The 21,864-nt window shown below is 65.0% G+C and overlaps 1 protein-coding gene across 1 annotated transcript; it reads left to right on the top strand.

Moving 5' to 3' along the window:
* The first annotated feature begins 18,573 nt into the window (after positions 1–18,573).
* Positions 18,574–21,823, top strand: ERFL (ETS repressor factor like). The gene is made up of 6 exons (XM_086864847.1): positions 18,574–18,637; positions 19,516–19,750; positions 20,177–20,360; positions 20,707–20,833; positions 21,166–21,247; positions 21,763–21,823. Exons 1-6 carry the CDS (start codon positions 18,574–18,576, stop codon positions 21,821–21,823), a joined length of 753 nt encoding a protein of 250 aa, XP_086720973.1.
* The last annotated feature ends 41 nt before the right edge of the window (positions 21,824–21,864 follow it).

The raw sequence follows: 21,864 nt of genomic DNA, 5'->3' as shown, positions 1-21,864 counted from the left end.
AAGCGCATATATGCTGTTTTTCCTCAGTGGGCGTGGTTAGAATGCCCTAATTTGGTGCTGGGCGGGCATGGAGGCGTGGCCTCGCCCAAATATGGTCATGTGGTGCTTTGTGGGCGGGCTCATGACCTTATGTGGGCGCGAAGGGGAAATTTGGGGTCTTTTGGGGGTGGAAAAGGAGAATTTTGGGGGGAGAAAAGGGGAATTTGGGCACTTTTGGGGCGAGCAGAAGAGGGGAATTTGAGGGCAAGAGGAGGGGGAGTTTTGGGGTGAAAAAAGGGATTTTTGGTGGAAAAAGTGGATTTTTTGGGGGAAAAAATGAAGGATTTTTATTGGGGGAAAAAAAAGGTTTTTTTGGGAAAAACGGGGGGTTTTGTGGGGAAAAACGGGGTTTTTTTGGAAAGGTTATTTTGGGGGAAGAAAAGTCAGATTTAGGGGAAAAAATGGGTTTTTTGGGGAAAAAAAAAGGGGTTTTGGGGTTGAAAAAATCAGGATTTTGGGGTGGAAAAACCGAGGATTTTTATTAGGGAAAATACAGGGAGTCTTGGGGAAAAAAGGGGGTTTTTGAAAGGTTTTTTTTGGTGTGAAAGAATGGGATTTTGGGGGGGGAAAGGTCTTTTGGGGTAAAAAAGGGGTTTTTTGGGGGAAAAAAAAAGAGGTGTTTTGGGGGGAAAAATGGTTTTTTTTTGGAGGGGAAAAAGGGGGTTTTGGGGGGAAAAAATGGGTTTTTTGGGGGGGAAAAATGGGTTTTTTGGGGGGAAAAAAAGGGTTTTTTGGGGAAAAAAAAAGAGGTGTTTTGGGGGGAAAATTTTTTTTTTGGGGGGGGAAATAGGGGGTTTTGGGGGAAAAATGGGGTTTTTTTGGGGAAAAAAGGGGTTTTTGGGGGGAAAAATGGGGTTTTTTGAGGGGGAAAAAATTGATGTTTTTCGGGGGGAAAAAGGGGGTTTTGGGGAAAAAGAAGGGTTTTTTTGGCAAGTTTTTTTTGGGGGGGAAATGGGATTTTTTTGGGGCGGATTCAAGGAGATTTTGGGGGTTTTTGGGGGGGGTTGGATCCGCCAGGGGGCAGCACCTGCCCGTGACGTCAGCGGGGCCTCGCGCCCACAGCGCCCCCTCCCCAAAAACCAACATTGGTGGGGGGGGGGTCTCCTCTCACCCCCCCTCCCCAAATCCCCCCCCCGCCCCCTCCCCATCCATCACCCGGCGCCGCCGAATGGAAATTCCCTTGGAATCAAAACATTTTACTCGTAAATGGGCCCGAACTAATTAACTCAAGTGTTAATTAACGCGCCGCGCCGCCGCCGCCATCCATCTTCGGGGGAGGGGGGAGGGGGGGGGGGGATTGGGGGGGGGCGCCCCCCTCGGCGGGGGCGTGGGGGGGGAGGGAATGGGTTTTTGGGGTGGGGGGAGGTGGTTTGGGGGTCCCAGGGTTGGGTTTGGGGGTCCCTGATCCCATCTGGGGGTCCCAGGGTTGGGTTTGGGGGTCCTCGAGTTGGGTTTGGGGGTCCCAGGGTTGGGTTTGGGGGTCCCTGATCCCATTTGGGGGTCCCAGGGTCGGTTCGGGGGTCCCTGATCCCATTTGGGGGTCCCAGGGTTGGGTTTGGGGGTCCTCGAGTTGGGTTTGAGGGTCCCAGGGTTGGGTTTGAGGGCTCTGGTCCCGATTTGGGGGTCCTTGACCCAATTCGGGGGTCCCCAGGTGGGTTCCGGGGGTCTCCGGGGTTGGTTTGAGGGTCCCTGATCCCCATTTGGGGGTCCCAGGGTCGGTTTGGGGGTCCCAGAGTTGGGTTTTGGGGGCTCCTGGGGGTGTTTTGGGGGTGTTTTGGGGGGTGTTTTGGGGGTGTTTTTGGGGGTGTTTTGGGGGCTCCTGGGGGTGTTTTTGGGGGGTGTTCTGGGTGGTGTTTCCCCCTCCCCTCCCCATCCGCGGGGGTCCCGATCCCGGGGGTCTCATTGTTCGCGCCGCCCCCCTCCCCGGCCCCCCCCGGCCCCCCCCGGTTCCCCCCCGAGCCCCCCCGGTCCCCCCGAGCCCCCCCGCGCCCCCCGCCCCCCGCCGCCCCCCATCCATCACCCGCTGACAGCTCCGGCGGCGGCGAATTAGCACCTAAATCGAATATTGATCAGCGCGGCGGCCGCTGCGCTCCGCTGACCCCCCCGGCACCGGCACCCGAACCGGGACCGACACCGGCACCCGAACCGGGATACGAACCGGGATCCACCCCGGCAACCGGCACCGGCACCCGAACCGGGACCGACACCGGAACCGGGATCCGAACCGGGACCCACCCCGGGAACCGGCACCGGGATCCGAACCGGCACCGGGATCCGAACCGGGAACCGGCACCGGGATACGAACCGGGACCCACCCCGGGAACCGTCACCGGCAACCGGGACCGACACCGGGATCCGAACCGGCACCGGCACTGGGACCCACCCCGGGAACCGGCACCGGGATCCGAACCGGCACCGGCACCGGGATCGGAACCGGGACCCGCCCCAGGAACCGGCACTGACACCGGGATCCGAACCGGGATCGGAACCGGGACCCCTCCCTGGAACCGGCACCGGGATCCTAACCGGCACCGGGACCCACCCAGGGAACCGGCACCGGGAACCGGGTTCGAGATCCGAACTGGGACCCACCCCCGGCACCGGCACCGGGATCGGAACCGGGACCGGGAACCGGGACCCCTCCCAGGAACCGGCACCGGGACCGGAACCGGCACCGGGAACCGGGACCCCTCCCGGGAACCGGCACCGGGACTGGAACCGGGACCAGGACTCACCCCGGGACCCCCTCAGGACCGGGACCGGGACCGGGACCCCCTCAGGACCGGGACCGGGACCGGGACCGGGTCCCCCCCTCAGAGCCCCCGGCACCGACACCGGGACCATTCCCGGTCCCGCCCCCCCTCACCGGGACCCCCCCCTGAGCCCCCCCGGGGGTCGGAGTGGCCGGAGGGGGCGGGGCCATCTCCCCCCCAATTAATCAGCGCAGGGTAATTAAAGAGAGGGAGGGGCGGAGTCGGAGCCCCCCCGACAGAGCCCCCCCCATCCCTGTCCCTGTCCTGTCCCCGTCCCGCAGTGTCCCCACGGTGTCCCCACGGTGTCCCCACGGTGTCCCCAGGGTCCCCACGGTGTCCCCACGGTGTCCCCACGGTGTCCCCAGGGTCCCCACGGGGTCCCCAGGGTCCCCACGGTGTCCCCACGGTGTCCCCAGGGTCCCCACGGGGTCCCCACGGTGTCCCAGGGGGACACACGAGGGACACCGGACCCGAGGGGACCCACGAGGAGCGGTTTGGGACACCAAAGGGACACCGAGGGGACACCGAGGGGACCCCCGGGAGCCGTGGGGACACCTAAGGGACAGTCCGGGGACACCGCAGGACACTGGGGACACCGAGGGGACACAGTGGGGACACCGAGGGGACACTGTGGGACACTGTGGGACACTGTGGGGACACCGAGGGGACACTGTGGGGACACTGCGGGCACCCCCGGCAGCCGCGGGGACACCGTGGGGACCCTTTAGGGCCACAGTGGGGACACCGTGTGACATCCGGGGGACCCCCCGAGCTGCGGGAACCCTTTTGGGCCACCCAGGGGACACCGCGGGGACCCGTGTGACACCGGGGGGACACCGAGGGGACCCCCCCGAGCCGCGGGGACCCCGCGGGGACACGGAGGGCACACCAAGGGGACCCCGTGTGACACCGAGGGGATACCGAGGGGACACCGAGGGGACCCCCCCGATCTGCGGGGACCCTGTGAGGACCCGTGTGACACCGAGGGGACACCGAGGGGACATCCAGGGGACATCCAGGGGACACCGAGGGGACCCCCCCGATGCGCGGGGACCCCGCGGGGGCCGGGCCGCGCTCCCCGCACGGCGACAGCGACAGCGACAGTGAGCGATGGGCGGCATTAAACGTTTAATCCGCCTGATTGAATGTTTGGCTTCCTCCAAATTGAAACATTAAACAAGGCGGGAGCGGCGGCGGGAACGTCGGGAACGGCGGGATCGGGATCGGCGGCACCGGGAACGGCGGCACCGGGAACGGCGGCACCGCCGGGATCATCGGGATCATCGGGAAAGGGGAAGGAGGAAAAGGGGATGAGGGGACAAGGACACGGCCGGAGGTGGCGCAGCCACCCCACCCCGAAGTGCGGCAGCTCCCGCCGGCTCCTGAATCCCAAATCAATCCCAAATCCTAAACCCCAAATCAATCCCAAATCCCAAATCAATCCCAAATCCTAAATCCCAAATCAATCCCAAATCCCAAATCAATCCCAAATCCTAAATCCCAAATCAATCCCAAATCCTAAACCCCAAACCCCAAACCCCAAATCCCGGCGGTTTTGGATTCCAACATCCCAAAAAGCGGCACCCAAAAAACCAAACCTACCCCGAGGGGTCAAACTCCAGCAAGCCCAAGAGCCCCCGAATGTTCAAATTTGGGATTCTGGAACGCCGGCGTTGCCAGCGCCAGAATTCTGGGGGTCCCGGCATCCCAAAAACTGCCAGCCCCAAATCCCAAAAACCCCCATATCCCAAATCCCAAATCCCCGACATCCCAAATTCCCGACATCCCAAATTCCCAACATCCCAAATCCCCGACATCCCAAATCCCCAACATCCCAAATCCCCGACATCCCAAATCCCCAACATCCCAAATCCCCGACATCCCAAATCCCCAACATCCCAAATCTCAAAACCTCGACATCCCAAAGCCCGGCAGGCGGGGATTCTGGAGCTGCAACATTCCAAGTGCCGGCTTCCCGGGATTCTGGCACCCCAAAACCCGGAACCCCCAAACCCTGGGGATCCCCGAACCCCGACATCCCAAACCCCGGCATCCCAAATCCCTGACATCCCAAAATCCCGGCATCCCAAAATCCCAGCATCCCAAAATCCCAGCATCTCAAACCCCGGCATCCCAAAATCCCGACATCCCAAAATCCCGGCATCCCAAAATCCCGGCATCCCAAACCCCGGCATCCCAAAATCCCGACATCCCAAAATCCCGGCATCCCAAAATCCCGGCATCCCAAAATCCCAGCATCCCAAACCCCGACATCCCAAAATCCCGGCATCCCAAACCCCGACATCCCAAAATCCCGGCATCCCAAAATCCCGGCATCCCGGAATCCCAGCATTCTGATAGGGGATGGGATTTGGGATTGATTCGGGATTTGGGATGGGGGAGTTTGGGATTTGGGATGGGAGATGCCGCAGGATTTGGGGTTTGGGCTGGCACTGAGGGATTCGGGAATGCGGGATTTGGGAATGCGGGATCGGGGATGCGGGATTAAGGAATGCAGGATTCGGGATCAGGAATGCGGGATTTGGGGACTGGGGAATTCAGGATCAGGAATTCGGGATGATGCATCCCCCCATCCCTGGGTCACTCCATGCTCCCGATATCCCGTTTATCCCTCCTGGATCCCAATCCAGCCCTCTCACCCCAATCCCAAATTCCCTTATCCCAAACCCCTTTATCCAAAGCCCTTTACCCCTTCATCCCCCTCACCCCAATCCCAAACCACTTTATCCCAATCCCCCGATCCCATATCCCCCCTTTATCCCGGTCACCCCAATCCCAAACCCCTGATCCCAAATCCCCTTATCCCAAATCCCCCAATCCCCCGATCCCAAATCCCCCCTTTATCCCGGTCACCCCAATCCCAAACCGCCTGATCCCAAATCCCCTTATCCCAACCCCCCTTTATCCCTTTATCCCTCACCCCAATCCCCGAATCCCCCTTATCCCTCACCCCAAACCCCCTTATCCCAAAGCCCTGATCCCAAACCCCTTTATCCCTTCATCCCCCTCACCCCAACCCCCGAATCCCCCTGATCCCAAAGCCCCTCACCCCAAACTCCCTTATCCCAACCCTCCCCGATCCTAAACCCCTTTATCCCTTCACCCCCCCACACCCCAAACCCCCTCATCCCAACCCCCCACCCCCCATCGCCCCCTCCCCCTCCCCTCCCCTCCCCCACCCCCCCCACCCTTTGTCTCCCTCTCTCCCTCTCTCAAGTGTTTTCAATTTTATTCTGAGTGGAATTAACTACCCCTGATGTCAAATTGCCGCCGCAATCGATAATAATATCTTTACAAAAGAGGATATTCTTCTCTCGCCGAACGGGCCCTGAAAAATGGAAAATTTACTCGAAATTGATTCATTACTTGACACTTGGGCGGCCGGGCCCGTATTGATCGGGGGCTGTCATGTCCCATCTGCCCTAATCGAGCCTGAGCCGCGCTGTCGATGGGCGAATTTTTCATAATTCCGCCGCTCCAGACAGCGACCAAAACACGCGCGGCGCGCGCTGCGACCCCCCCGAGCCCCCCACCCCCGAGCCCCCCGCCCCTGAGCCCCCCACCCCCGGCACCAGGCTCTGGGATGATGGAGAGAGCGTTCCGCTAAAAATTTGGGGGGTGGGTTGGTGGGTACACCTCCCCCCCTCTCCCGGAACACCCCCATGGACTCTGGACCCCCCCAGAACCCCCATGGACCCCCCCCATGGACCACCCGGAACCCCCCAATGGACCCCCCCATGGACCCCCCCATGGACCCCCATGAACCCCAGCCCCCCATGGACCCCCATGGACCCCCCCCATGGACCACCCGGAACCCCCCATTGGACCCCCATGGACCCTCCCATGGACCCTCCCATGAACCCCAGCCCCCCATGGACCCCCCCATGGAACCCCCCCATGGACCCCCATGGACCCCCCAGAACCCCCATGGACCCCCCGCCCATGGACCCCCCCCAGAACCCCCATGGAACCCCCCAGAACCCCAGCCCCCCATGGACCCCCCCATGGAACCCCAGCCCCCCATGGACCCCCCCATGGACCCCAGCCCCCCCCTCATGGACCCCATCACGGATCCTCCCCAGAGACCCCCATGGACCACCCGGAACCCCATGGACCCCCCTGACCCCTCCCGGACTCCCTCCGCTCACCCCTGGACCCCCCCAAAACCCCCCTGGGCACCCTCAAATCCCCCCAGACCCCCCCAAATCCCTCCCAAAGCCCCCCCCGTCTCCCCCGGACCCCCCCAAATCCACCCCGGTCACCCCCGGGGGGAGACCCCTCCGAGGAGTTTTGGGGGGGGAAAAGGGGGAGCCCCCAACCCACAATGGGGGGGGTTTGGGGAGCCCCCAAAATTAAGATGGGGAGGAGCGAGACCCCCCCATACAAAATCGAAGGGTCCCACCCCCGGCTGCTCCCCAGACCCCAAAAAGTGGGGGGATCCCTCCCCAAAATGCGATTTGGGGGGGGCGGAGTGTCCCACCCCTCAGAAATGGGGGGAGGGGGCGCTGGGGGGGGACAATTTTGCGGGGACATTTTTGGGGGTCCCACGCCTGTTTTGGGGACAATTTTGAGGGGACATTTTTGGGGGACGTTTTTGGTTTGGGGCACGCCTGTTTTGGGGACATTTCGGGGGTCCCAAGCCTGGTTTGGGGACAATTTTGGGGAGACTTTGGGGGCCCGGACGTGCCTATTTTGGGGGGACATTTTTGGGGGTCCCACGCGTGTTTTGGGGACATTCTCGGGGTCCCCCCCGCATTTCTGGGGGGGGTCCCACACCACCTCCAGGCCGTTTTTGGTGGGGCGTGGATCCCGCCCAGTCTCCAGGACACTTTTGGGGGTCTCCCCCTCCCCTCCACGCCCACCCCTCCCGCGGGGGGGGGGGTCCCCGCGTGCCCCCCGCCGCCGCCCCCCCCGATCGAAGCCCATTTCGGGCCGCGCCGCCGCAGCTGGTTTCAAATTTGATCAGCGATGAACTTTATTTTCCGAGTTTGAGGAAAATTATATCCATCGATCCGCCGGCCCCGCTCGGCCGCTACTTAAAGCCCGGCCCCGGCGGCGCGGCCCCGGAGCCTTCGTCCCGCTCCTCTTCCTCCTCCTCTTCCTCCTCTTTCCCGTTTTCCTCTTCCTTCTGCTCTTCTTCCTCGTCTTGCCGTTCTCCTCTTCCTCCTTCCCTGCTCCTCTTCCTCCGATCCCTCCATCCCTCCTCTCCTCCTCCTCCTCCTCTTCCTCCCTCCCTCCTCCTCCTCCTCCTCTGCCCCATCCCTCTCTCCTCCCTCTCCCCTGCCCCGCTCTTCCTCCTCCTCCTCCTCCTCCTCCTCCTCCTCCTCCTCTTCCTCCTTCCCTCTCTCCCACCCCGGACCCTCCGTTCCCGGCTCCCTCCAACCCCCCCCGCTTCCCTCTGATCCTCCCCCGCTGTCCCGCTCCTTCTCCCTCATCCCGCTTTTCCTTTTCCTCATCCCGCTTTTCCTTCTCCCTCATCCCGCTTTTCCTTCTCCCTCATCCCGCTTTTCCTTTTCCTCATCCCGCTTTTCCTTTCCCTATCCCGGTTTTCCTTTTCCCTATCCCGGTTTTCCTTTCCCTCATCCCGGTTTTCCTTTCCCTCATCCCGGTTTTCCTTTTCCCTATCCCGGTTTTCCTTTTCCCTATCCCGGTTTTCCTTCTCCTTCATCCCGGTTTTCCATCCCAGCTCCTTCTCCCTTATCCCGGTTTTCCATCTCCTCATCCCGGTTTTCCATCCCCGGACCTTCCGTCCCCGCCGCCCCCGCTGCTCCCACTGGTCCCGCTCTCTCCATCCCCGGCTCCCTCCCCTCATTCCCGGCTCCGTCCCCTCATTCCCGGCTCCATCCCCGGCTCCGTCCCCTCATTCCCGGCTCCGTCCCCTCATTCCCGGCTCCCTCCCTTCATTCCCGGCTCCCTCCCTTCATTCCCGGCTCCCTCCCATCCCGTTCCCGCCGTCCCGGCTCCATCCCCGCATTCCCGACCCTTCCCTTCCCGTCCTCGCTCTCTCCATCCCCGCCGTCCCGGCTCCATCCCCGTTCCCTCCGATCCCCGCATTCCCGCTCCTTCCCTTCCCGATCCCGCCGGCCCCGGGCGCTCCCTCCCCGCCGTCCCGGCTCCATCCCCGCTCGCTCCATCCCCGCCGGCCCCGGTTCTTTCCCTTCCCGTCCCGGTTCCCTCCATCCCCGCCGTCCCGGCTTCATTCCCGCATTCCCGATCCTTCCCTTCCCGTCCCCGTTCCCTCCATCCCCGCCGTCCCGGTTCCATCCTCGCCGGCCCCGTTCCCTCCGTCCCCTCATTCCCGATCCTTCCCTTCCCGACCCCGCCGTCCCGGCTCCATCCCCGCCGGCCCCGCTTCCTTCCCTTCCCGACCCCGCCGCTCCCTCCCCGCCGTCCCGGCTCCATCCCCGCATTCCCGCTCCCTCCATTCCCGCTCCCTCCGATCCCGGTTCTTCCCGGCCGCCCCATCCCTCGACCCTCGCTCCTTCCATTCCCGCTCCCTCCGACCCTCGCTCCTTCCCTCTCCCTCCGACCCCACATCCCCTCTCCCACCGACCCCGCATTCCCGCTCCTTCCCTCTCCCACCGATCCCGCATTCCCTCTCCCACCGACCCCGCATTCCCGCTCCCTCCGATCCCGCATTCCCGCTCCCTCCGATCCCGCATTCCCGCTCCTTCCCTCTCCCACCGATCCCGCATTCCCGCTCCCTCCGATCCCGCATTCCCGCTCCCCCCGACCCCGCATTCCCGCTCCCTCCCTCCCCTCTCCCACCGATCCCGACCCCGATCCCGATCCCGCTCCCGATCCCTCCCTCCCTCTCCCACCGACCCCGCTCCCTCCTTCCATCCCCGCTCCCCCCGATCCCGGTCCCTCGATCCCCGCTCCTTCCCCGTCCCCCCGACCCCGATCCCGACCCCGATCCCGATCCCGATCCCGACCCCGATCCCGATCCCGATCCCGAACCCGATCCCGACCCCCCCTTGCCTCTCCCTCCATCCTTCTCCCCCTTCTCCGTTCCCTCTCCCCCCGACCCTGCTCCCTCCATCCCTCCCCTCCCGACCCCCAAATTCCTCCCTCTCCCCCCGACCCCCGGATCTTCCCTGTCCTCCCCCAGACCCCAAATTCCCCCCTCTCCCCCCTCCCCACCCCCCCTTTCCTCTGCAGATGCCACGAACCTTCTAAAAGGGGCGTAGGGGGAGGGTCTGCGACCCCCAGCCCCGACCCCTTTCTCGGAGACCCCCGACCCCCTCTCTCCGGGACCCCCGACCGCTCTCCGGGACCCCCGAGCCTCTCTCCGGGACCCCCGACCGCTCTCCAAGACCCCCGAGCCTCTCTCCGAGACCCCCGAGCCTCTCTCCGGGACCCCCGACCGCTCTCCGAGACCCCCGAGCCTCTCTTCGGGACCCCCGAGCCTCTCTCGGAGACCCCCGACCGCTCTCCGGGACCCCCGAGCCTCTCTTCGGGACCCCCGAGCCTCTCTCGGAGACCCCCGAGCGCTCTCCGGGACCCCCGAGCCTCTCTCCGGGCCCGATGCGAGGCCGCCCCGCGGTGAGTTCCCAACTTTCCCGACGGCTCCGGCTCCGGCCGCCCCCGCGCGCCCCCTCCCCTTCCTGCGCCCCCTCCCCACGTCCCTGGCTCTGTGTGTCCCCCCCCAACCCCCCCGACCCCCTTTTTTCCCCCCTCCCGCCGCTGCCGGCCCCGATCGAAGTTTCTGGCAACAAAGGGAAATAGCGAATCGATCGCGCCGGAGATTAAGAGACAAGTGCGGGAATCCATCAGCGCCCGAGAGACCCCCAGAGACCCCGAGAGACCCCAGACCCTATAGAGAACCTATAGAGAGATCCTATAGAGACCCTGAGAGACCCCCAGAGACCCCGAGAGACCCCAGACCCTATAGAGAACCTATAGAGAGATCCTATAGAGACCCCATAGAGACCCCGAGAGACCCTGAGAGACCCCAGACCCTATAGAGACCCCACAGAGACCCTACAGAGACCCCATAGAGACCCCATAGAGACCCTAGACCCTACAGAAAACCTATAAAGACCCCAGAGAGACCCTATAGAGACCCTATAGTGACCCCAGATCCTATAGAGAACATGTAGAGAGCCTATGAAGACCCTATGGATACCCCGAGACCCTATAGAGACCCTGGACAGACCCTTAGAGACCCTATGGATACCCCAGGTCCTGGAGAGACCTCACAGAGCCCCCAGCCCCACGGAGGGCCTGGCCCCACAGAGACCCCATAGAGCCCATAGAGCCTCTGGAGCCCCCTGAGCCCCCCTGAGCCCCCTCTGAGCCCCCCCTGAGCCCCCTGAGCCCCCTGAGCCCCCCCGAGCCCCCCGAGCCCCCCTGAGCCCCCCCGAGCCCCCCGGCCCTGCAGCACTGGGGCCCCTCTGTAGTCTTTGGGGACCCCCGGCCCCACGGAACCCCCCCCGCCCCTAAGAGCTGCAGCCTCTGTGGAGACCCCGGCCCGCCCTAGGGCCCATAGAGCCTCCCAGCCCTATGGACCCCTATGGACCCTTATAGACCCCTATGGACCCCTATAGACACCTATGGACCCCTATAGACCCCTATAGACACCTGTGGACCCCTATAGACCCCTATGGACCCCCACAGACCCCCCGACGTCCCCCTCCCCTGCGCTCGGGGGGACACCAGGGACAGAGGGACAGAGGGACACGGGTGGCACCAGTCACAGTGGGGACACTGGGGACAGGTGGCACTGGCCGCACTGGTGGCACTGGTTGAACTGGTGTCGCCGGTGTCCCTGGTGTCACTGCCAGCACTGCTGTCCTCCCTGTCCCTCTGTCCCCCTGTCCCTCTGTCCCCCCTGTCCCTCTGTCCCCTGTCCCCCCTGTCCCCCTGTCCCTCTGTCCCTCTGTCCCTCTGTCCCTCTGCCCCCTCTGTCCCTCTGTCCCCCCTGTCCCTCTGTCCTTCTGTCCCTCTGTCCCCCTGTCCCTCTGTCCCCGGTGTCCCCCCGGATGTGCCGCGGCCGCGGGGGGGTCCCGGGGCGGATTTTTGGGTGGGGGTGTCCGGCCGTGCTCTGGTTTGTGCCCGCCTGGTGGGGGGGGAGCTCAGGACAGGTGTGTGGGCTCACCTGAGCTCTGTGTGTGCCCTCACGTGTCCTTGCACACCCGTGCACGTGTGCTCTGTGTGCCCTCACGTGTCCTTGCACACCCGTGCACCTGTGCTGTGTGTGCCTTCACGTGTCATTGCACACCTGCTCACGTGTGCTGTGAGCTCTGTGTGCCCTCACGTGTCCTTACACACCTGCAGGTGTGAGTTCTGTGTGCCCTCACGTGTCCTTGCACACCCATGCTCTGTGCCTGCTCACGTGTGCTGTGAGCTCTGTGTGCACTCACGTGCTGTTGCACACCTGCAGGTGTGAGCCCTGTGTGCCCTCACGTGTCCTTGCACACCTGTGCACGTGTGGTGTGAGCTCTGTGTGCCCTCACGTGTGCCCTGCACACCTGCAGGTGTGAGCCCTGTGTGCCCTCACGTGTCCTTGCACACCCATGCTCTGTGCCTGCTCACGTGTGCTGTGAGCTCTGTGTGCCCTCCCGCGAGCCCGGCACACCCGTAGGTGTGAGTCGTGTGTGCCCTCACGTATCCTTGCACACCTGTGCACGTGTGCTCTGTGTGCCCTCACGTGTCGTTGCACACCTGTGTGCCGTGTGTGCCCTGTGTGCACTCACGTGTGCCCTGCACAGCTGCACATGTGAGCTCGGTGTGCCCTCACGTGTCCTTGTGCACCTGTGCACGTGTGCTGTGTGTGCACTCACGTGTCCTTGCACACCTGTGCACGTGTGGTGTGAGCTCTGTGTGCCCTCACGTGTCCTTGCACACCCGTGCACGTGAGTTCCGTGTCGGGGTTCACGTGTCATTGCACACCTGCAGGTGTGAGCCCTGTGTGCCCTCACGTGTCCTTGCACACCTGTGCGTGTGAGCCCGGCACGGCCTGGAATGCAGGGCTGACGCTCCTGGGGTGCGTGTCTGGGGCACACCTGGGCACACCTGGGGCACACCTGGGGCACACCTGGCCACACCCGGCCCTGCTGTCCCGGCTTTTGGGGAAGGGGGGATCCCCCGGGAGTGCGGCAGCGGGGCCGGAGCCGCCCGGGATGCGGGAGGGACCCGCGGGGGATCGGTGTGGGATCGGTGTGGGATCGGTGTGGGATCGGTGTGGAGCCGCTGTGGGATCGGTGTGGGATCGGTGTGGAGCCGGTGTGGGATCGGTGTGGGATCGGTGTGGGATCGGTGTGGAGCCGCTGTGGGATCGGTGTGGGATCGGTGTGGGATCGGTGTGGAGCCGCTGTGGGATCGGTGTGGGATCGGTGTGGGGCCGCTGTGGGGCCGCTGTGGGGCCGGTGTGGGATCGGTGTGGGATCGGTGTGGGATCGGTGTGGAGCCGCTGTGGGATCGGTGTGGGGCCGCTGTGGGGCCGCTGTGGGGCCGCTGTGGGGCCGGTGTGGGATCGGTGTGGGATCGGTGTGGAGCCGCTGTGGGATCGGTGTGGGGCCGCTGTGGGGCCGGTGTGGGATCGGTGTGGGATTGGTGTGGGATCGGTGTGGGGCCGGTGTAGGATCGGTTCGGGATCGGTGTGGGGCCGCTGTGGGGCCGCTGTGGGGCCGGTGTGGGGCCGCTGTGGGGCCGCTGTGGGATCGGTGTGGGATTGGTGTGGGATCGGTGTGGGGCCGCTGTGGGATCGGTGCGGGATCAGTGCGGGTTCGGTGCGGGATCGGTGCGGGATCAGTGCGGGTTCGGTGCGGGATCGGTGCGGGTTCGGTGCGGGATCAATGCGGGATCGGTGCCGTTCCTGTGCGGTATTTGTTTAATTCCCGTCCCGTTCCCGTTCCCATCCCAATCCCGTCCCGTCTCAATCCCGTTCCCGTCCCGTTCCCGTTCCCGTCCCGTTCCCGTCCCGTTCCCATCCCGTTACCATCCCAATCCCGTCCCGTCTCAATCCCGTTCCTGTCCCGTTCCCGTTCCCCCGGGCCGGGGCCGGGGCCGCCCAGCCCGGGATCGATGGGGCCGCGAGTCGCTCCCTGTCACGATAACGGATGGTTCCCATGGCCCGATCGATACCGGCAACGACCGCCGGGACCACCCCGAACCTCCCCCGGTACCGCCGGGACCACCCCGAACCTCCCCCGGTACCGCCGGGACCAGACCCGATAACGCCAGAACCTCCCCCGGTACTGCCGGGACCAGACCCGATAACGCCAGAACCTCCCCCGGTACTGCCGGGACCCCCCCCGGTACCACCGGGGCCCCTCCAGTACCACCAGGACCTCCCCCGGTACCGTCAACACCCCCCGGGACCCCCCTGGCACTGCCGGAACCCTCCCGGTACCGCCGGATCCCCCCCGGGCACTGCCGGAACCTCCCCGGTACCGTCAACACCCTCCGGGGCACCCCCCGGCACTGCCGGGACCCCCGAATCTCCCCCGGTACCGCCGGAACCTCCCCCGGTACCGCCAACACCCCCCCGGTACCCCCGAATCCCCCTGGTACCGACAGCACCCCCCGACCCCATCCCGCTCCCCCCTCGGTCTCCCCGGTTCCGGGGGGGGGTCCCCCTTTTCCCACCTCCCCCACCCCGGGGGTCCCCCCCCTCTGCCCCCCCCACCCCGGGGTCCCCCCCCTCTGCCCCCCCCACCCCGGGGTCCCCCCCGATTTCCTTGGGGGGGGAGGGGCTCCCTTTTCTCCCCCAGTTTATTCCCCAATTTCGGGGGGCGCCTTTTCCCCCTTCTCGGGCGGTTCAGGGGGGGGGTCCCCGCTCTGCCCCCTCCTCCCCCCATCCCGGGGGACCCCCCCTCCGCCCCCCCCATCCCGGGGGTCCCCCCCGCCCCCCCGGAGCCGCCGGAGCCTCAAATCAGCGGCGCCGTCAGGGCTAAAGTGGCTCCAAATGAAGAAAAATGGAGCCGGGGCCGGAACGCGGCGGCTCCGGGACCCCCGGGACCCCCGGCCGGGCTGGGGGGGCTGCGGGGGCTGCGCCGCGACCCCCGGCAACCCCCGGGCGGCTCCGGGACCACCGGCAGGGCTCTGGGGGGAATTTTTGGGGTCTTTGCGGGCGGCACCGAGACCCCCGGAGAGGTTTCGGAGGGCGGCACCGGGACCCCCAGAGCGGATTTCGGGGGGTTTGGGGTCTTGGGGGGCGGCACCGGGACCCCCAGAGCGGATTTGGGGGGGTTTGGGGTCTTAGGGGGTGGCACCGGGACCCCCAGAGCGGATTTGGGGGGGTTTGGGGTCTTTGGGGGCGGCACCGGGACCCCCAGAGCGGATTTGGGGGGGTTTGGGGTCTTGGGGGGCGGCACCGGGACCCCCAGAGCGGATTTGGGGGTTTCCGGTGACGCGGGGTGGGTTTTGGGGGAAGGTTTGGGGTTTTTTTTGAGGTTTTGTGAGGTTTGGGGGGGTTTTGAGGCCCCAGCCGGGGCCGGGGGTCTCCGCTCCCTTTTCGCACGACCCCCCCCAACCCTCGCGCCCCCCCCGCTCCCGTCCCCCCCCCCAAACCCGTCCCCGCCGCATTAATCAGCCGCTAATGGCTCATTAGCGCGGCCCCGCCCCCTCCCCAAATCCCCCCCAGCCCCTCCCGGGACCCTCGGATCGCAAACAGCCCCGAACCCCCCCCGAACCCCCCCGGACCCCCCCCGAACCCCCCGGACCCCCCCGAACCGGGGCCGGATCAGCCTCGAGCGGCGGCTTTGAAGTGGCGGCCCCGGGACCCCTCCCCAAAACCCCCCCGGGACCCCTCCCCACATCCCGGCCCCCCCTCAAACCTCCCCCCGCCCCTCCCCCTCCCCCCCCGCCCCCCGCCCCTCCCCCCCATCCTCTGCTGGCGCGGAACTGCGGGGTCCCGGGCACCTATGGAGACCCCCACCCTATAGGTGGGCTCCTCGATCCTATAGAGCGACTGCAGAGACCCCCAGACCCTATAGGGGGTCTGAAGAGACCCCCCCCCGACCCTATAGGGGGTTCCCGGACGCTATAGGGGATCGGAGAGACTCCCGAACCTATAGAGGGTTCCCGAACCTACAGAGGGGTCTGCAGAGACCCCCAGACCCTATAGAGGGTTCCCGAAGCAATAGACGGTCTGCAGAGACCCCCCCGGACCCTATAGGGGTTCAGAGAGACCCCCAGACCCTATAGAGGATCGGAGAGACCCCAGACCCTATAGAGGGTTCCCGAAGCTACCGAGGGGTCTGCAGAGACCCCCAGACCCTACAGAGGGGTCTGCAGAGACCCCCCGGACCCTATAGGGGTCTCCCGGGCCCTATAGGGGGTGGGGGTGGACCCTGCCCATATCACACGCGCCCTATAGATGGTCCCTGCACGCCCCCCCCCCCGCCCCATAGGGGCTCTATAGGCCCCCGCTGTTTACGCTGTTAATGACGAGCCATTAATTATCAATTAATTATTATTAATTACCCCCCGCCACCGCCGCTCAGTGCGAGCGCGGGGCGGTGCCTATAGAGGGACCTATGGGGGGGGCTATGGGGGGGCTACGGGGGTTCTATGGGGGGGCTATGGGGGTTCTATGGGGCTCTGCAGGGGCTGCACATCCCATAGACCCCAAAACCACCCCATAGACCCCCAGTCTCCTCCTGCAGACCCCCAAATCCCCCAAACCCTCCCCAAACCTCCCCAAAATCCACCTGCAGACCCCCAAACCCCCCAAATTCCACCTGCAGACCCCCAAACCCTCCCCAAACCCCCCAAATTCCACCTGCAGACCCCCAAACCCTCCCCAAACCCCCCAAATTCCACCTGCAGACCCCCAAACCCTCCCCAAACCCCACCTCTAGACCCCCCAGCCCCCCCAAATCCCCCCAAACCCTCCCCCAATCCCCCCCAAACCCCACCTGCAGCCCCCCAGCCCCCCCAAAGCCCCCCACCGACCCCCCCAACCCCACCTGCAGCCCCCCAGCCCCCCCAAACCCCCCCCGACCCCCCCGGCCGGCGCCGATCGCGGCGGATCAAAGCGGCCCCATTGATCCCGCGATCGATCCGGGCCGGGGGCTGGGGGGGGCTCGGGGGGAGATGGGCGGGGGTCCCGGGGCTGGGGGGGGGATTTTGGGGGGGGGTCCGGGCTCGCTGCCATCGCCGCGGGTCATGAAACAACGAGGGCGCGCGGGCGGTAATTGGGGCTGATGAATAATTAATGAGGGCGGGGGGAGGGGCCGTGGGAACGGGGGGGGGAAGGGCTGGGGGGGATTTGGGGTCTGGGGAGGGATTTGGGGGGGATTTGGGGTCTGGAGTGGGATTTGGGGTCTGGGGAGGGATTTGGGGTCTGGGGTGGGATTTGGGGGGGATTTGGGGTCTGGGGTGAGATTTAGGGGGGATTTGGGGGGGATTTGGGGTCTGTGGGGGGCTCGGGTGCGGTTTGGGGTCTATAGGGGGTGTGTAGGGGGGGTTTGAGGTCTGTGTGTTTAAGGGGGAGTGAGGGCCGTGTCTATAGGGATCTGTGTCTATAGGGGATCTGTCCATATAGGGGATCCGTCCGTATAGGGGATCTGTGTCTATAAGGGATCCGTCCCTATAGGGGCTGCATCTGTAGGGGATGTCTGTGTCTATAGTGGGGTCTGCGTGTCTATAGTGGGTTTCTGTGCCCCTATAGGGTCTCTGTGTGTCTATAGGGTCTGTCTGTGTGTATATAGAGCCTCTGTGTCTATAGGATCTGTGTATCTATAGGGTCTCTGTGTGTATCTATAGGGGATGTGTGTGTGTTTAGGGCCTGTGTATCTATAGGATCTCTGTGTATCTATAGGGTTTCTGTATCTATAGGATCTCTGTGTGTTTAGGGTCTGTATCTATAGGGTTTCTGTGTCTATAGGATTCCTGTCTGTGTGTGTGTTTAGGGTCTGTATCTATAGGGTTTCTGTGTCTATAGGATTCCTGTCTGTGTGTGTGTTTAGGGTCTGTATCTATAGAGTTTCTGTGTCTATAGGATTCCTGTCTGTGTGTGTGTTTAGGGTCCCCCGTGCCCGGCGCTGCCCGCGGCCCCAATTCCCAGCGCGGGTCGTTAACGGCGCGAGCGAGGAAAAAACCCCAAAGGCTCAGGAAGCTGCGAATTCCAAATAATCCCAGAGAAGGAGAGAATCCCAAATAGCAGCGAGAGAATCCCAAATAGCGAGAGAATCCCAAATAACAGCGAGAGAAGAGTCCTGAAATCCCAGAGAACGAGAGAACCCCAAAGAACGAGCGGATCCCCAAATCCCGAATTCCAAAATCCCGAATAACGAGTGGATCCCCAAATCCCGAATTCCGAAATCCCAAAGAACGAGCGGATCCCCAAATCCCAAATTCCGAAATCCCAAAGAACGAGCGGATCCTCAAATCCCAAAGAACGAGCAGATCCCCAAATCCCGAATTCCGAAATCCCAAATTCCGAAATCCCAAATAATTCCGGGGGAGCGGCGCCGCTGCCGGGGGGCAGTGGGGGGAGGGGCGGGGGGAGGGCAGGGTGGGGGAGGGGAAGAGCGGCCGGCACCCCAAATCCTCCCCGCGCCCCCGGATGCGGCCCTAAAACCACCCCTGTATCCCTAAAATCCCAAATCCCCCCTAAAGGTGCCCCAATATCCCTAAAACCCCCCCCGGACCCCTCCAAACCTCCCCCAAATCCCCCCAAATGTTCCCCACGTGCCCCCAAAATCTCTCCTCCCCCCCAATCCCCCAATCCCCCTCCCCAAAACCCCCCCGGGATCCCCCCCCCCCGCCCCCAGTGACGCCCCCTCCCCCCCCAGGTGTGACCCTGGCCATGGACTGCACCTGCCTGTCCGACCTGCTCCTCACGGCGCCCGTGCCCGCGCTCTGGGCCCCAGGTACGGGGGGGACACCTGGGGACACCTGGGGGGGTCTGGGACACACCTGGACGTACCTGGGGACACACCTGGGGGTACCTGGGGGGGCCTGGGACACACCTGGGCACACCTGGGCACACCTGGAGACACCTGGACACACGTGGACACACCTGGGAACACCTGGGGACACACCTGGGGGTACCTGGGGGGGTCTGGGACACACCTGGACACACCTGGGGACACACCTGGGGGTACCTGGGGGGGGCTGAGACACACCTGGGCACACCTGGGGACACCTGGGGACACACCTGGACACAGCTGGAAGCCCCAGTGCTGCCCGCCCAGATCCAGGTGAGGACCTCGTGTCCCCCACGGCTCCAGGCGGGCCCAGCAGTGACACCGGGGGTGTCACAGCGGTGATGATGTCACCTCGATGACGTCACACGTGTCCCCTCAGGGTTCACGTTCCCCGAGTGGGCACAGCAGGGTGTCACAGTGATGATGATGTCACACACATGTCACACAGATGATGTCACACTGATGACGTCACATTGATGATGTCATATTGATGATGATGACATCACACCGATTCACGATGTCACACTGCTGATAACAATGACAACAATGACGATGATAATGATGATGATGATGATGATAATGATGATGATGAAGTCGCACTGATGACGTCACAGTGACGACGTCACAGTGATGATGATGATGATGGTGATGATGACGGTGATGATGACCTCACACGGATGTCACAGTGACGATGGCATCACAATGATGATAACGATAATGATGATGATGACGATGGCGGTGACATCACGGCACTGGCAGCGACGCCGATGACGTCACGCCGATGACGTCACGCCGATGACGTCACGCCGCTGTCCCCGCAGGTTTCGCGTTCCCCGAGTGGGCGTACAAGGCGGAGTCGAGCCCCGGCTCGCGGCAGATCCAGCTGTGGCACTTCATCCTGGAGCTGCTGCGGCAGGAGCAGTACCGCGAGGTCATCGCCTGGCAGGGCGACTACGGCGAGTTCGTCATCAAGGACCCCGACGAGGTGGCGCGGCTCTGGGGGGTGCGCAAGTGCAAGCCCCACATGAACTACGACAAGCTCAGCCGCGCCCTCAGGTCAGGGGAGCGCCCAGAACCGCCCCGAATCGCCCCAAAATCACCCAAAATCACCCCAAAATCACCCCAAAATCACCCCAAAATCACCCTAAATCACCCTAAATCACCCTAAATCACCTTGGGGCCCCTCAGAGCCACCCCGGAATCACCCTGAGGACCCCCGGGACGCACAGGGAGGACACGGGGGGGACACAAAGGGGCCCTAAATCCCCATCCCGGGGACCCCCAGAGTGAGCCCGGGACCTCCAGGGGGTGCGGGGGGACTTCAGGAGGCTCTGGGTGGGCTCTGGGAGGCTCTCGGGGTCCTGGGGAGCTCCGGGGGGCTCCGGGGGTCTCAGGACTGGGTGGGCTGACTCCTCCGCCGCGGTCCCTGGGTGGTTCGGGAGGGTGGGCGGGGGTCGCAGCGAGGCCGCGCCCCCTCCCCAGGTATTACTACAACAAGCGGATCCTGCACAAGACCAAGGGCAAACGCTTCACCTACAAGTTCAACTTCAGCAAAGTGGTGCTGGTGAATTATCCCCTCCTGGAATTGGGGGGGGGGGCTCCGCTGCTGCTGACCCCCGGCCCCTGCCCCGCCCCCGGCCCCGAGTGCGGCCCCGGCACCCCCGAGGTAAGGCCGGGCCGAAATAGGGGAGGGGGCTTCAGTCAGAGAGAGCCCGGGGAGCGGGGGCGAGGGGAGGGGCCCGGAGGGAGAGAGGAGGGGGAGTTGGGGAGGGGGCTTCAGTCAGAGAGACTCCGGGGGGAGTTGGGGAGGGGGCTTCAGTCAGAGAGACTCCGGGGGGAATTGGGGAGGGGGCTTCAGTCAGAGAGACTCCGGGGGGAATTGGGGAGGGGGCTTCAGTCAGACTCCGGGGGGAGTTGGGGAGGGGGCTTCAGTCAGAGAGACCCCAGGTACCGGGGGGGAATTGGGGAGGGGTCTGCCATGGCCCCCTCCCCAAATCCCGCGCCCCCCCCAGACGCTGCAGTCGCTGTTCTGCGTCCCCCGCCCCGCAGACCCCCCCGGGCGCCCCCCTCTGTTCGAGAGACCCCCCGAGCCCCCCCAGAAGCTGCGGCTGGAGGCGGCCGCGCCCTTCCTGGGCTCCGGTGAGGGGGGCGCGACCCCCGGGGGGGCGGGGGGGGCACCGGGGCGGGACCCCCAGACGGGACCCCAAATGGGGAGCCCAAAATAGGGACCCCAAAGAGGGACCCCCAAAACGGGACCCCCAAAACGGGGCGGGGACCCCCGGGTGGGAACGGAACCCCCAAAACCGGGACCCGCAAAGCGGGGCAAAGACCCCCCAAAAGGGGCGGGGACCCCCGGGTGGGAACGAGACCCCCCACAAAGCGGGGCAGGGACCCCCCGAGTCTCCCCCCCCAAAACCGGGACCCCCAGAGCGGGGCCGCCCCCACTGACGCCCCCTCCCCACTTCCCGCAGGTCTCTCGGGCTACTCCAAGGCCCCGGCGCTTTTGGGGGCGGGGGGCTACGGGCGCCCCCCCCTCCCCGAGTACCCCTGGGGGTGGGGGTCGTACCTGCCGGGGGCGCTGCCGCTGCCCCCCCCCGCCAAGCTGCCCCCCCCCGCCGCGCTCTACCCACCCCCCTTCTACCTGCCGCCCCCTCCCCCCGCGCCCCCCGCGCCCCCCGCGCCCCCCCGCGCCGGGGGGGGGGCAGGGGGGGTGGGGGAGGGGTCGGACTCGGAGCTGGAGGTGACGGATGGGGGAGGGGCGAGCTCGGGGGACGAGGCCGAGACCCCCCCCCCGCCCCAGAGCCCCCCCCCACCGCAGCCCCCCGCCCGCGGGAAGGGCCCCGCCCGCACCTGAGAGACCCCCGGGAATTGGGGGGGGGGGCGGGGGGGGGGAGTGCCAGCCCGGCTCTGTAAATTGGGGGGGGGTTCCGTGTACGACCCTGACTCCCCCTAAATTTGGACCCCCCCGACCCAGGGGGCCCAGCCCCCCCCGCCCCGCCCCTTCCCCTTTTCCCACGCTGATTTTGGGGAGGGGGCGACTTTGTGCCCGCCCTCCCCCCCTTTTTAAGTCCCCCCCCCCATTGGAAGTGCAATATGGTCGTGCCCCCCCCCCCGCTTGTGTCGTTGTGATGGAGGAAGAAGCCCCCTCCCCCAATAACGCCCCCTCCCCC

Source organism: Cyanistes caeruleus, chromosome 28, assembly GCF_971803275.1.
Source record: "Cyanistes caeruleus chromosome 28, bCyaCae1.hap1.1, whole genome shotgun sequence".
Lineage (NCBI taxonomy): Eukaryota > Metazoa > Chordata > Aves > Passeriformes > Paridae > Cyanistes > Cyanistes caeruleus.
Note: the sequence above shows the minus strand (reverse complement) of the source record. Positions and strands in the feature narration are given on the sequence as shown.